The sequence below is a fragment of the Erigeron canadensis genome, chromosome 7 (genome assembly GCF_010389155.1).
Source record: "Erigeron canadensis isolate Cc75 chromosome 7, C_canadensis_v1, whole genome shotgun sequence".
NCBI classification, from domain to species: domain Eukaryota; kingdom Viridiplantae; phylum Streptophyta; class Magnoliopsida; order Asterales; family Asteraceae; genus Erigeron; species Erigeron canadensis.
The window spans coordinates 20,103,764-20,120,479 of NC_057767.1; the positions used below are offsets into that span (position 1 = coordinate 20,103,764).

Sequence of the window (16,716 nt, forward strand, 5' to 3'; positions counted from 1 at the left end):
CTTGATAATCGATTCGCCTAAAGAAAACAAAATCAAATCCAACCTGATCGATCATATAAAGAGAGGAGTTTTAATGAGTTGAAGGATATATCAAGATGTACTAATATATATTTTATTTTTGCAGTGGATTCATAGGACGAATAAGTGACCTCTGCCCCCTAACAGGTAAGCCTGCAGTTGAATGACCAAAAGGGTCTGTCAACCAGTTCTTGTGTTCTATTGAACTGATCATTAATAAATTTATGACCATGTGTTGTTTGATCAATTTTATCAATATCCCTAGGGGGAGCTGCTTCATCATGCATGTAACAACCTCCATTTCTATCCAATAAAAACAGATTACTCACAAACACAAACAGCGTAAGTTACGACCGAACACAACATGAAAAGCTTCTTATCTTATTTATACATTAACATTACTTAAGAGTAACAGCGTAAGTTACGACCGAACACAACATGAAAAGCTTCTTATCTTATTTATACATTAACATTACTTAAGAGTACCAGTTTCGTCTACTTACATCAACTCAAATTGACCCGAGCTAACAAACTGTGACTATTGCTTTAGTTGCCTCACTGTTATCCCTCCACCGTCGCTGGAAAAAGGTCTATAACATTCATTATTAACATCTACATTAGTTAAAACGTTTCCCAGTCATGTACATTTTTAAATTTTTGGGAAATTCATAAGGAGTAATTTGTTGTATGCCAAACTCCAAGGTCTACTTTGGGCAGAATAAGAGCAACTAATTTATAAACAAACATCAATAAGGATAACTAACTTTTCAAGACGTTTAAAGAAGGGTAACTTACGTTAAGTTTTATGTGAAGACATTATAAGCTCATTACCCTTTCAGGTGAAAATTGCTCATTTTTAACCGTATATCAAAAGGGGGGACTACATATCATTTTACCAATGTATCCATTTTGCTGCTTTATGCATTGGACTTTGAATGTCACTTTTTTATGTATCGGGACCGAAAGTTTTAGCTAATGTATGTATATACATATGGACTCTTATAATAGCTTGTAACCAGTGAAACGACGCCTGTTTTAATGACCCGGTAACTTAATATAACTGTCACTAAAGCAAAAGAAATACAAAACTAACGGGTCAATTAGGTCATTAGGTGTATCCAGATGCAAAAAGAGTCATTATAATAAGCATTATTGAGCATAGGAAAATAAAAATTGACAAAAAGGCCAATGGCTTGTAAATTCACCTTGCTGATCAATGTATCATAGAGTGTCATAAGACCATTTTGTCCAACAGTTGCACTTGCCTGCCTTCAAGTTCAACTTGTGGTTTTTTGAGATCTGCAAAGCTTCAAAAGAAGAATTTCTATCAGTTACTACATCTTTTGTATTAGTGTTACTTTTTAAATTTAGACTGGGTAACTTAGGTACAACTAAAATGACGACACTCAGGTAAGCAAATGAATCTGAACAACGAAAAATACAAAACAGAATGCTTTATGAAAAATGTAGAAGATGTACATGACTCCGGTAGCTGCTCTCCACTTCATCCATCCCGCTTGGATCCGATGTGTCACGTCTTCGTCTATATCCCCAGATTTGTGTATCACCGATCCCAGGTATCTAAAAGACTCCTTCGGGCACAGTATCCGCTAGCCAATGCGAATATCCTCATCCCCTGATTTGTATGTATATGTATATATATGTATAGGCATTTTTATGTAATTGTGCGATTTGATCGTCTGTGTGATTTGCGTATATATCTATATATGTATGTATAGATTTGTTTGTGTATTTGTGTTTCTGTGTGATTTGCGTATGTATCTATATATATAATTATGTATGTATAGATTAGTCTGTGTGATTCATGTATGTATGTGTGTGATTTGCGTATATATACTATATATGTATGTATAAATTTGTCTATCAATGCCGCCAATAATTCACCGTCGCCTTTGTTAGGTTGCTCGTCATTGATTCTGTGATCAATTTGTTTCAACTTGATGATCGATGGCGGTGTAAGGTTCTGTCGCGAAGCTTCACTGCGGTAATAAGTTTCATCTCGGTGAGTATACATATATATATATGTATGTATGTATGTATGTATGTATATATTTTGTATCGATCGTATGTATAGTTGCTATATTGATGATTTTATCAATGTAGTTTGATTAAATGTTGTAATTTTAGTTAAAAATAGTAGAGTTATGATATTATTTTGATGATATATCTATAGGAATTTGTATGTTTATGTGGAATCTTTATTTTTTAGATTTGAGAAACTGTAGATTCTTAGCTAGAATTAGTGTTATAGTGATTAGTTGTTGTAATATTCTTTTACTCTTATGCTAAGAAATGTTGTATACGACACTTGTGAGTTCACATTATGAGGATAGTTGAGTCGAAAACCAAGTGATTACCTTTTAACTAAGAGTTAACATAAATTTTAAGACATTTTCAAAAAAGATAAATTGTTCTAATATGCTATCTATTAGGTGTTTCTTGATTTGGCTGAATCCGTTAACAAGCTGGTCCAACAATGGTTAGAACACATTAAGTGTTTCTTGATATGGCTGAATTGGTAAATATTATCTACATTTCGAGTTTTAGCTTGTTATTAAGAAAATGTATTTCTTTTGCATAGTAGCATGCTTGAGTGCAAGTTTGGGCTTAATGATAGACATTTGTTGGAAGCTCAAGGTGGAACAAGAGCAAAACCATCGATTTGGAGGACATTGGCTTTCCTCAATAAGTTCTTCAAGCGTACATGTTTATATCTATCTCCACGATCTTGTTATCATTATGATCTTGTCCAAGTAAACACATAGGAACGTTTAATTTCAGCACTCTTTCATACAAGTATATATCATTCCCAATATATAGGTGTGTACTCCTGGCAAAGTTTGCGAGTTACAGGACTATATCATATATACCTTTGGATGGATTGTTTAATGTGATGACTTATAGAATATAGACTTAGTACTAATGTTGTTTTCAGTTATATACAACCTTTCCATTCGAGGAGTTATATCCTCTTAATTGCTTAACCTCGTGATTGTGTTTCCTTTTTCACCACACTTCATATTATGCTAGGTAAAACCTTTCATTTGAGTTGAGGCTATGATTGAAACGCATGCAAGAAGCACTGAGAATCTGTGATGCTTATCAAAGCTCAAAACCAGTTCAAGGAATGAGGTAAACCCCTTTGTTAGTGCCAAGTTCAAGTTCATTGCCGTAAATGAGCAATTGTGAAAGTTATGTTATGGATTGGTTATAAATTTTAAGATTTCAGATTGAGTGTCATTTCATTCGTTGCAATTATTTAAAACAGCACTGCAACAAATATACAAGTTGACATATCTGTGCCATCTAATGCTACCACTACAAACTAAATGACATTTTGTGACTGAAGGTTTTTGTGACTAATATTTACATCAGTCATTAAAAGTCAAAAACCTTGTTATCTTATTCGCATCCCCACCCCTTTCTCTTGCTATAAACTGTCTTTTTTATATTTTTCCAAAATAGCTCTTGCTATAAAATTGATCTAAAAAACGATGCTCCCATCTTTTATCTCATACAGTCATACGCACCCCCGTCTCTCTCTCTCTCTCTCTCTCTCTCTCTCTCTCACACACACACACACACACACACACACACACCGCCGCTCAGTCGCTCTTCACCGGACTTATTGAAACCTGCCGCCGCCTCTGCTGCTTCTTCCTCCTCTGAGTTCTCCAGTTATATTTATTCCTCCGCCGTTGCTTTCGTCGGTTAGATTTTTTATTCCGCTCCGGCCGTCGATTTCTCCGCCGTTGCTTTCGTCGTTCCGCCGTCGATTTCTCCGCCGCCGGTAATACATTCTTTGTTCTGATTTTTGATTAACACCGAATTAAATTAATTTGATTTTTGTTTCTGATTCTTGTGCATAGTTGTTTGAGCATAATTGTATATATATATATATATAGATAGATAGATATATACGCACGATAGAGAGTGTATCCTTACGTTTAGCATAAGTTAGGTTTTGATATTAGCATAAGTTAGGTTTTTTTTTATTTTATTCTTCTATGGCAGAATTCATGAAATATGATTAACTATATGAGTTGTTAATATCAATCATAATATTACTAAAGTATCTCTTGTAATATTCCAACCTTCATGTTTTGGTCATTTGAAATATGATTAACTATTACTATGCAGGTCAAAGATGTATTTGAAATAGATTTCTTGCTCAAAATGCAAAAAACGTGAGGTCGAGGGTCTTCCGTCATGCGTTCCTCTTGATCGAGTCACTCTTAACTCAGATAATGTGCGTAATCAGTGGATTAACTCAGCCACTCAGAGCCTGGTTCATTTTGTTCAACAGGAAATGGATGCTTATCGACTCTATACAGTAAGTTAGTTAATGGGTAAATGTTTCTATGAAGATATCTAGTCTTATCTCTTGAAGTTCATAGTAGACAAATCAACTAATATTTACATAAGATTCAACAGGAAAAGATTGAAAGTCCTCACTAGAGAAGAGGAATGCAGAACTGCAGTTTCAACTCTCTACCATGTATGGTTAGGGTTCATGTATCTAAATGGCTATTAAATCATTGAACATCATTATTATTCACTTATTCTTATATAATAATGTTGTTTTGAATACTCATTATTAGTTTCTGTAAATGAACTGCAGGTGCTTGTCACTTCTTGTAAAGCGATGGCTCCATTCACACTGTGAATCTCTGAAAACCTCACTCAAGGAATTGATTGTTGTACATTCGGATGCTGAGCTTCTTGAAGATATTGCTGGGACACTGAAAGAGGTCAGTGTTGGTTTTATTTTATCTTAATACTGAAGTCATATGCCATGTATATAAACAGATACATTTTGGGGTGCAACACATATCTAGTCAGTCTGCTCTTTTATCATATTGCTTGTAAAAGAATGGGAAAATGAATGAGATTAGTTGCAGATGCAGTGAAGGAAACGTCTGAAAAGGGGATTCTAGCATTTGAAGAATCAGGGCAAGTTACTATTGTTGGTTACTGCTTAAAGCTAATTGATATCAACGTATGTGGAAGTATGTCATATTTGATGATTTAAATGAAATTTCAATATAGTTAAACTATTCATCACAATCTTTATGTTGACATCGTAGATTGTGTGTGGATTTAAACGTCCTGATCGTTTGACAGAAGAGCAGATTGGCAGTCATTGAATTATATGCAGGTCAGCTCTGATAGCTTTTTAAATCGAGTATAATCTGTTTCTGCTTCTTTTTCTGGTTTCCATTGATGATATTTGCGTACTATTTATCTGCTAGAGTTGAAAAGTTGATAGATCGAGTTAATTACCAGTTTAATATCACCTTGACTAAGTTGGTTTGGACACCAATTGAGTTGATTAAGTTGCCTAATTTTGATCTTGGCAAAACCTTAATGATTCTTTATAAGTCTGTTGGTCTATATCATTTGCTGGTTTTGGTTTCTTTCAGAAGTGTTCTCTACTCTCTAGGGTTCATAACCGTTATTGCCTTGATAAATGAGTTATTCGTATGTCGTTGTAGTTGATGAACCTGCTTTTCTCCCCCCTTGAACCAGAACACCTTATATATCTCTATTAGCTTGCTATTACACTTAAGTTAGTTTTTCCAGTTATCACTCTGAATTTCATGTGGTAATTAAATCTGTTACTTTACCCGAATCACTATTTCATTTATTATGGTTTTATGTCCCCTGCTCATCTACATGTTATTTTTAGGATTTGCTTGTTGAAATGACTGATGGTTGACCTGAACTTATTAACATCCAAATATTTGACCCGCAAGAGATTATACACCGAATGATGGTTAATGATAAATGTCTAGATGGATAGATTGGGTAGCTAGTTCAGGTAAAAATAGAATGCTTTGCAGTTCTAGTGGGTCGGGTTGGGTTAACAGTCTATATATGTTATTTCTGTAGAATATTTAGATTCGTATATTCAACAAATGATATTTCCACTCGACTAGAGCTATAAATTACTTAATGGCATGAATGCAAATCGACTTTATGTATTTAAAGTTTCATTTTATTGTTCCAAATAACTAATTTCTCTTACTTTGTTGTTACAGAGGGAGATGCAGTAACTAAGCACCTGGTCAAATTTTGTTGTTTCTACGGATTATTAGATTTAGTATGAAAGGATTGATATTGTATTATTGTTAAACTGTAATGAATTTGAGTACCATTTGAAATTTATGTTCAATTCATTTGTTCACTTTGTTATGATAGCAATTCACTTTATTACTTAATATATATATATATATTATATTGTGACAAGTAAATCATCACTATATATATCAGGAATAATTGTTATTTTGCTAGGACTTTTAGTGACTGAAATTTCAGTTTGTACCATTCTGTCACTATTGGGTTTTAGTGACTGAAAGTTATAGACAGTATAGTATTTGACTTTTTGTGACTGAAATTAGGTGTAGCAAAAGACTTTTACCTACCTTCCTTTAGTGACACTTTTTTTTTAGAAGGAGAATGTCAAAATGGATTTAGTGACTGATTATAAAGATTTAGTGACTTTTTTTCAGTCACTAAATGTCACTTATCTTGTAGTGTACAAAATCTATTGGCCAGACCACAATGAGATCTGCATTACATGTTCCTGAACATAATTCACTAGTATGGTGGATCAGATCCTTCCCTGGTACCAAGGTAATAAAATGAACTTGCTATCTTGTCGGCTTTCATCGTTTCAAAGTGAACTCTTGTATTCCCTCAACTAGTCGAGCAACAATGCTTGCAGGAGTATTTTTTAGGGAGGAAAACTTAAACTATACATATGGCAAACTGTTTTCAGTGTAAATATTTTCACTTTTTGTGGTTTAAGGTATTAGAGATTGTGTTACCGGAGCTTGACCAAATGCGAGCAGCTCATGTTGTATCAAATGGTTTTGAAGCAACATCCACATTGGCCCACGACTTTGAGGACAGGTATGTCTATGTTATATGAGACTAGTGATTCTATTAGAATACTATTAGTTAATTATTTATATCTCGGATGCACTATAGTTATTATAGGCTTTTGACTCCTGATCAATGTTCATCATAAACAATCGATGTTAAAATATCGTATAGATAGTATAACGGTTACTTGGAAAGCGACTCTAATTGTTAGCCCGTAACTGTCTCCTGGTTCAGTTCTTTGTTGAGTTTGCTTTTGTTTGTGTATTTTGCCTCTTCAAGTGCTTGGGTGAGTTATCTTAATTCGGCAGAACTAAATTTCTACTTTGGGGGTTTCTTTTCTGCCGAAAATTCTACTTTCGGGGTATCTGTTTGGTGAGAATTCTATCATCGATTCTTCACTAACTTTATATTTTATATTTTGATGTTTAAACCTTTACAACTTTTACATAGACTTTTGCAATTATGACTCCTTAACGAGGCGACTAAATACTCTGATTCACAAAAGATGATGGACATATGCTTTAGAGGAAGGCATGTTTAAAACTGCAACCATCAAGGTTTTACATTAGTTTACCAATTTGTCTAACTTTGCTCAGGCCGGTTTATACTCGAATACTTGGAGACCCTTCATTGTTATTCAAATAAGTTATTTTTTTTCTGAAAAAGAATATAACTGTCTTTCATTTTTTTATTTTTGTTTCAGGAAGAATACATGAATTTGTACACGCTAGAAACCTGTTTACATAATTTGATCAAAAGCCTCCGCTTGAGTAATCAAAATTAAATCAACAAGACAACAATATATGCGTCAAGGAAATACTTCTTCTCTTATGGGAACAATTATTTCAAATACTGGCATGCCTCAAAATGGCCGCACTACTACAAATTGAAGCTAATACAACACTTTATAAGCAACACTTTTAAAAGTGTTGTTTTTTCTACAACATAACTTATAATGCAACATTTTTAAAATTAGTGCTTTATATGGATTATGCTAACACTTTCTTAGAAATGTTGCATTTTAGATGCATTCTGTAACATTTTTTCAAAAGTGTTTGCAAAAGTTGGCAACATTTCTAAAATGTGTTGCATTTACATATGATTTAAAACAACACTTAGAGCGTGTGTTGTGACCCCCTAATCAACCAATTGTGGCTTGACCATGTCAAGGTTCCGACATGAATAACTATAATCACTCGTGTTGTGGATACGTCGTGGTGCTAGTTATTGTGGCACGTTTGAAGACGTGTGCGGCAGATTCATTTTATCATATCAATCGGGTTGTAATATTTAAGAGATTGTGAGGTTGTGTTTAATTATAACGTAAATGTTACTAATATGATATGGTTTTTAACTGGTTGTGACATGACAACTTTTTTCTTTTTAACTAATTCTCTAAAATGCCTAGTTTTATACAAAAATTAAAAAAATAATACACAAAATAAATATATTAGAATATTATATTTAGTTATATCATATGAAGTTGAAATATTAATATATTTGTTCAGGAAAAACAATAAAAATAAAATTATAGTAAAGTTAAATTTTATGAATTTTGGTCGAATAGTTCCCGCTGCCCAAAATTAAAATGTACCGCTGGAATATGAATCCACCCACCCTTTTTCCCAAATTGAAATTCATAGTAATTTTTCTTCGACCCTTTTTTCTGCTTTTTTTTCTTTATGGTTGCTAACTATGATAATATTTATAGGACCTTTTTTTCTTTATGTTTGCTAACTATGATAATATTTATAGGATTTTTTATGTTGATAATTAATTAGTGTATGCAGTGGCGGATCCAGATATTTATAAAGTTGGGGGGCTGATTTTTTTTTTTTTTTGCAATTCCCTTAATTTTTCTAGAATATATAAAGAGTGTTATTCGTGTGTTTTTTTTTGATGTTCAAAATGAGACGGAAAAAATATGTGTTACTTAACTTTTAGATAAGCAATAAACTAATTTTAAGGGATTATATAATCTGGTCAAATTAGTCTGCACATTCTTATGATAACTATGTTATGTTAATATATTGTAATTGTAAATATACATATTGGCTATTTCTTTATAATGTAATATCTTATACTCTGTACGTAATATCATGCCAAAGAAAAAAAAACAGTTTAGTCACCTATAATTATTGTTAAGTTCATACAGTATCAAGTAGTGTTCACAGTAGCAAAATAGAGTCGATAGAAAAGGGTTAAATTACATAGCGGTTACAAATAATACAATCAAAGTAAAAGATAGGCTAGCCATATGATTCTCATTCAAGTCGCAACCTATCTATAGGCTATAGCTCATTTTGACTAACCATACCATATGAATCTCAGTTAAGTCGCTAAACTCGCTTTTTAGACCACATCAAAGAAACAAAAATTTTTCTAAATAACTTTATGCATCATAAGACATATAGGTTTCGTGAAAGCAAGGAAACGAACAACAACATTTATGTCAAGAGTAGGAATGTAACTACATCAGAAAACACGAACGTACTTATTAGAATTAAAACAATTCAACCAAAATAATGTTAACATAATCAGATTTGAATAATGAAACACGGAGTTGATGTAAACGAATGAATTACCCTATTTCAACCCAAATTTTTTAAATATAATTCTTTAACCTCACATCCAAAGTCCAAATTAGATCTATTTATGCATCAAAAAGGAACAAAATGTAATACAAACAAAGCAAATTGGCATCGCTATTGACGCTAATACAACTGCAAACACAAATGATATAAGGAGTAGTATTATTCAACAAGTCAATAACCTCAAACCTTTGAAATAAACCAAAAAACATAAAACAAAAACAGACCTTCAAGGCGATGAATCAAGCCTCGCATCAAACAAGAACCCACGATACAACCCATCTCCATTGCCCGGAACACCATCAATCCATTTCCATTCTTCCTTACCATTCCCACTAATTTCATTCGATTCCCACAACGCCAATCTCCCGATCCTCTTAGCCGAGAAACAAACCCTACTCCCACCACCAAACACCTTAAATTTACTCGATTCTTGAAAACACTTGAACATCTCAAGAGGCATTCTACCGGCTTCACCCCATTCAAAACTAGACAAATCCAACTTCAATATCAAAATCGTGGAGCATGAAGCGTTAAGTGAAAATGACGATTTCAACCCACCAATCATTAAAACCACATTCCCTAAACCCTTCAATAACCTCGGCCGTTTCAATATATCGAAAACATCCCTCCATTCTGGCTTCTCAAGAGTCACCCATTGTTGAGAACTCTTTAAATTATTCAAACCACATATAAACAGTTTCCATTGACTTCGCCACGGCGTCCCAACATCACACAATGCAAGAACCGAATCACCTATAATAATTGGACTCCTAGGTTTACTAGGCAAATTCGACGAAAACTTTAGCCAAGAATCCGTCCCACCCGAATAACAAAGTGCAGCTAACTCATTCAACACAATGACCCTATTACAACCCGAATCAACCAAAACAGACCCGTGTCGCGACCAAGCCGAACCCAGCTGGGGCAAAACTTTATGTATTCGGGTTAACGGGTTACAAGCAATTAACACTTTATTACAATCTGAAAAAGGGGAATCAGCCCATAAATATAAAATACCATTAGAAGAAGCTATAGGATGAGGAGAAGGAAAAGGAAGGAAAGACAATGAAAAATGAAGCCAAATATTATTGTTATCAGAAGAGGGATCGAAGAGATGGAGGGAAGGGGAAGGAAAGAGTGAATTGTGGCGGTGGGGAGGGCGGAGGGCGAGTAAAGGGAAAGGTGAGGTGGCGGAGAAAAGGGTGGTGAAGGAATTGGAAGATAAGAGAGTGTGGAGGTTTCTAGCGACGGAACGGCAGATGAGGACTTGACGGAGGGGAAGACGGGTGAAGATCTGGTGGATTATGTCTTGTGGGAGATTTGAAAATATGTTTTCCATTTGTAGATCGTGTTTTAGATCGTGAAATATGATGGATTGGATCGTCGGTCAATCGTGAGTGATGATTGACGGCGGAGGTGGTGGTGGTGACGACGGTGGGTTTGAGTTGACGACTTAGTTACGCGATGTGTGTATGAAAGGAAAGGAAATGGAGACTGGGTATGGGTTTAGCCATCGGCTGCCTGCTTTTTTCCATTATTTAAAGGTTGTTTGTGACTTTTCTTTAAAATATTGTTAAGACGTTGAATTCGTATATTACCATTTTTGCCCTGGATTATCAAACACCTTGTTGGTAAAGTAATTACATTGGATTACTAATTTAGTTTAATTTTTTTTAACGGGATTACTAATTTAGTTTAATTTTTTTTAACGGGATTACTAATTTAGTTTAATTTTTTTTAACGGGATTACTAATTTAACTTGGGATAATAACATACAAATGTAACGACCTATAACAAAATAGTTATGTAATGTAGTGATCTACTCGGGTGGCTATTTAATGTATGCACCTATGTTTTTTTAGTTATACTGTGTAAAATATGTACCAGACCTTACATAGTATAGCAAAAAAAAATACATAAGTCCTTACATTGATTGACCAAAATAAAAAGGTCCTTAAATAGTATAACAAAAAAAAACATAGGTGCATACATTACATAGCCACATGAGTAGGTTACTACATTACATAACTATTTTGTCATAGGTGGTTACATTCGTATGCCATTTTCACATTTAACTTAGATTTGAATTTTGGTAATGAGGTTGATGACGGCTGGGTGGCGATTGTGGTGGGATGCTTATTATTGTAAATTTTTTTAATTTAAAAGGCTTAATGTAGCTATTTTATGGATGTACAATAAAAACTATTTAGGGTATTTTTGATAGATTAATGGATGAGATGCGATGAAGGTAAAATATTTATGTTTTATCAAGACTGAAAAATTTAAGAAATAAAGAAGAGTGAAATGCTTGAGTTAAAACTTAAAAAAAAAAATGCTTGAGTTAAAATTAATAATAATTTGTTTTAAATTTCTATTAAGGAGAATATAATTTCTGTAATGAAAAATGGATCTTGTAACTTTAATTAAGGTCGAGAGTTTCGACAGAAAATGTACACAAATGGATTTTAGAAGTTGCGGAAATGAGAGTATTTACTATTAAGGTGAACGTATTGTTAAAGATCCATGTTAAGCAATAAGCATAATACAAAATGAATTTTTTGGATTAAGTAAAGAGTTTAACCTATCACCGTTTGAATCTGAGATGAGAGATTGCAATTGTTTTGACACGTCCAAAGGAGACAAGCGGAGGTACTAAAGTGGTGGTTTTACATAATTCTTAGGACTTTCATTGATCACCTTAAAAATAAATTCATTTTAGAGAACTTTTTTGATGACCTTGATATATCATTCGTTGTAACTCCTTAAACAAACCCAAGTGACTTAATTATAAAAGAGAAATACTAAGTTTACAAACTATTTATAAACATAAAAATACACATATGAATTGAAATAATATTTGATTGTGTTTTCATTCTCTTCTTTTAAGTTTAAATTATAAGGAAACATTGGTACTTTGTGCTTATCGATACATCATATAATGGTATCACTACACTGAGCAATTTAAAGTACAATTAAGTAGGCTTAAAAACTAAAGTCTCGTCACGTCTAATCGTCTTGATGCAATGACCTTATTCTATTTATTACTTTCTTTTTCTTTTCTGATTTTTATTTTGTTTTTCTGACACAATATGACACACATACAGAACAACACAAACACATACACATTTTACAAAGTTCCTTTTGAGAGACACTGTCACTATAGATTTCTCATTTCAATCAATTGGACTAACAACTCAAAACGAGTTCGGTTAGTGAATAGATTAGCTAAATTAAAGTCACTCGACACCTTTTCTAGGACTATTAATTTCTTTTCAGCACAATCATGTATAAAATGAAACCTTATGTCTGTGTGCTTAGTCCTACTGTGCTTAACAAGATTATTGGTAATGTATATAGTGGATTCATTGTCTATCTTTATGGGAATACAAAGGAAATTCTGACCGTAATCACTCAGTTTTTGCTGAATCCATAGAACCTGTGAACAACATCCACCAGCTGCCATGTATTCCGCCTCGCATGACGAGATTACAACAGAAGTCTGCTTCTTACATTTCCATGAAACCAATCTCCCCCCTAAGAACTGACATCCACCTGAAGTCGATTTCCTATCAAAGTTGCAGCCTCCATAGTCAGCATCTGTATAACCAACGAACTCAAAGTCTTCCCCAATCGAATACCAAAGACCTAGCATTTGTTGCCCTTTGAGGTAGTGAAGAATTCACTTAACAGCTTTCATGTGACTTTCCCTGGGACAAGACTAATAACGCGCACACAAACAAACCGCAAACATGATGTCTGGTCTTGATGCCGTAAGATACATCAAAGAACCTATCATGGCTCTATAACGAGTAGTATCAATGTAAGTGCACGTCTATGTCAATAGCAGTCTAGATTGTTTGGGCTTATTTGTAATATGTCTTTGTTTTGTGATTGTCATTAATGGACTTTGTATTATGCATAGAATACTAGATTATGTTTAAGTAGTGAATGTATAATGATATTCTGCTAAGTATGAATTACGACCTCGTAATTCATAGAGAGGAAATGGGACCTCGTATTTGCAGGGTCAAATACGAGGCAGGTTATCAATTACGACCTCCTAATTGTGTCGAGCTATGCAGGAAATGCGAGGTCGACTCGCTGAAGCCCAAGTCGTGAGTTTCCTATAAATACCGAACCCTAACAGAGATTAAAGTTGAACATTTGTCGAATTATCAAGCATATATTGCATGGTTGGTCGTCAAAGGATTGTTCTGCTAGTTTGAAGAAGATCTGCGAGGTAGCAGATAATCTAGGGGCTTTGTTGTTGATCACCAAGTTATAGAGAGGGATTCCGCACCTCTGAATAACTGAAGCAAGCTATTGACGATCCGTTCCAGGGGTCCTACAATCAACTTCTGGATCATTAAGAGAAAACATCCCAAGTTGATGGTTCTTTTGTATGGGAGTATCCATCGGTGAAGTATCTTCCATTCCAAAGCGTTTCAAAATATCCTGTGCATACTTCGTTTGATGAATGAAGAATCCATCCTTTTTCTGTTCAACTCGCAAACCCAAAAAGAAATTCATCTCTCCCATAGCACTCATTTCAAATGTCCCTTTCATAATCTGCTCAAACTCTTAGCACATCTTTTCGTTTGATGACCCAAAAATAATGTCATCAACGTAAACTTGTATAATTAGGAAATCCTCTCCCTTCCATTTTGTAAACAATGTACTATCGATCAATCCTCATTCAAATCCATTTTCAAGAAGATGGTTCGACAGTTTGTCATACCATGCCCTAGGAGCTTGATGCAATCCATATAACGCCTTATTCAGTCGATAGACTCTAACAGGATAATCTGGATCTTCTTACCCCGGCGGTTGAGTAACATACACCAACTCCTGGACAGTACCATATAAGAATGCACTCTTGACGTCCAACTAATATACCTTAATGTCCTTGAAGGCAACAAAAGCCAAAAACAAACGAATGGCTTCTAGTCTAGCCATCGGTGCAAACACCTCAGTCTAGTGCAAACACCTCAGTGCAGCAGTCGAAGGTGTTATTATTAGCTTTTAGGGTTAGATTTCAAGAGAATTAAAGGGATCAGCATCGTTTGCAACCTCGCGGGCTCGTATCACCTTATCCAGCTCGTATTTCGACCTGGGTAGCTAATTACGACATCGCCAGTTCAATTGCGACCTCGTATTTCATTTGCGACCTCGTGAGCTCAATTACGACCTCACTAGTTCAATTACGACCTCGAGTTACTAATTGCGACGTCGTATTTCTTTACGACCTCTTTTATTTTTGAACAGTTCGTGAATTTTGCTAGCTCGGAGATAATGACGTCTCAATTACCCGCAAACTATCAATCTTTGGTAGTTCAAAATTCAGGTCAGAATTCAGGGCGTCAATATGCTATGACTGGGAATAGAAGCTCAGGAGAAACGGATAACTCGAGAGCTTTGGTAGTTCAAAATTATGGTACATATAATTGGGGTTCGACTAGTACCAATGTTCAGAATCATACATTCATGGCATTTATTCATGACCTTAATGAAGAAATGAACGATCTTGATGATAATTCATTTGATTCCATGGAGTGTGCTAGCTTAAATATTCATGATAGTATTCATCAGAAGGTAGAAGAGGAACCTAAACCATCAAAACTAGTAAGAGCTGAAAATGAAGATGAAACTGAAGCCGAGGTAGGCTTCATGGCACACCTTGAAGTCGTTGAACAGAAGGAATCATTAAGGAAAACCACAGGGATATGGTTTGTCGATAGTGGATGTTCAAGACATATTACTGGTGACAAGAGACTATTAACCTAGTTTACTCCTGTTAAAGGGTCTTAATTTAATTTTGCCAGTCCCAAGGGCGGCAGTAATTCTGTCATTGGAAAGGTCGTCAATGGGAAGATCACAATGGATAATGTGAATTTTGTCGAGCAGTTGGAGCACAACCTGATGAGTATATCTCAAATATGTGACAAAGGGAATCTAGTTCATTTTACATAAAGGGAAGCCCTGATCTTGAAACCAGGTTACGTAATTCCAGAAGAATGGATTTTGCTGAAAGCTCCAAGAAAGAAGGACATCTATGATCTGGAATTAGGTGTTGCTGATTTAGTGGAACCAGTATGTATGCTTACTAAAGCTTCCTTGGATGAATCTCTGCTATGGCATAGAAAAATGGGTCATATCCATTTTAGAAAAATGAACTACATTACAAGCAATGGATTAGTTCTCGGCGTTCCAAATAAGCGATTTATGGTGGAAGATAAATGTGTGCCTTGTCTTAAAGGAAAACAAACCAAGAAGCCACATAAGCCGAAGACTCAGAATTCTATTGCCTCTCCATTTCAGTTGTTGCATATGGATTTATTTGGACTAGTAAATGTTCGAAGCATAGGGTATATGTACTACTGTCAAGTAGTTACTGATGATTACTCTATATTCTCGTGGGTGTTCTCTTTGAAGACCAAGGATGAGACTTCTCAGATCCTTATGGAATTCTTTGAAAGAATTGAAAACCTTTACAGCACAAGAGTGAAGAGAATCAGAAGTGATAATGGGACAGAGTTCAAGAATCAGATTATGGAAGTGTATTGTTTGAGCAAAGGAATTGAGCATCAATTCAGTGCACCCTATGAGCCTCAACAGAATGGAGTAGCAGAAAGGAAAAACAGGACATTGATAGAGACCGCCAGAACTATGCTAGCTGATTCAAGGCTTCCTACTATGTTTTGGGGGGAAGCAGTGAACACGGCTTGTCATGTGTTAAGTAGGGTTTTAATTGTTAAAGGATTTAATAAGACACCTTACGAACTTTTAAACAATAGAAAACCGAATTTAACTGGGCTGGAACCTTTTGGAGACCCATGCACTTTTTTAAAAGTTTGTAACCAACCCAAATTTGCCGAAAAGGCTGAGGAGGGAATTTTTCTTGGTTACATTCCGGGATCTCCAAATAGGAGGGTGTACAATATTAAGGTTGAAATAGTCGATGTTGGTTACAATGTCATGATTTCAAGCTATAATCTCCTTGTACATCAAGGGTCTGCTATCTTGTTTAATTATAATGATGTGTTTACGTCTTTTAATGGCCCTATATCTTTTGGTGCAGGTAATTCAGAGGTGGATGAAGTCGTACTCCTTCGTGATAAGAACATTAGATCCAGTTCTTCTACTACTTCGGAATCTGCGGCTGATAGAACATCAAAAGATAACGAGGACAATAGGA

General features: G+C 34.8%; 1 protein-coding gene and 1 long non-coding RNA gene across 5 annotated transcripts; one reads left to right on the plus strand and one right to left on the minus strand.

Moving 5' to 3' along the window:
* Window positions 1-3,522: 3,522 nt before the first annotated feature.
* LOC122608075 lies at window positions 3,523-6,226 on the plus strand. 4 transcript variants are annotated; one of them, XR_006325154.1, is made up of 7 exons: window positions 3,523-3,829; window positions 4,180-4,372; window positions 4,474-4,537; window positions 4,661-4,790; window positions 4,941-5,048; window positions 5,127-5,197; window positions 6,081-6,226. It is a non-coding gene; the product is annotated as an uncharacterized LOC122608075 (long non-coding RNA). The 4 variants fall into 4 exon arrangements; XR_006325153.1 differs by having other exon boundaries at window positions 3,526-3,829; window positions 4,474-4,542; window positions 4,941-5,038; XR_006325152.1 differs by having other exon boundaries at window positions 3,527-3,829; window positions 4,465-4,537; window positions 4,941-5,038.
* Window positions 6,227-9,561: 3,335 nt separating this feature from the next.
* LOC122607511 (SKP1-interacting partner 15) lies at window positions 9,562-11,036 on the minus strand. Its single transcript, XM_043780499.1, has one exon. It carries the CDS (start codon window positions 10,858-10,860, stop codon window positions 9,748-9,750), a length of 1,113 nt encoding a protein of 370 aa, XP_043636434.1. The 5' UTR covers window positions 10,861-11,036; the 3' UTR covers window positions 9,562-9,747.
* Window positions 11,037-16,716: the final 5,680 nt, after the last annotated feature.

Excerpts from the sequence above, each read along its gene's own strand:
- LOC122607511 (XM_043780499.1), bottom strand. The coding sequence starts at position 10,860 with ATGGAAAACATATTTTCAAATCTCCCACAAGACATAATCCACCAGATC.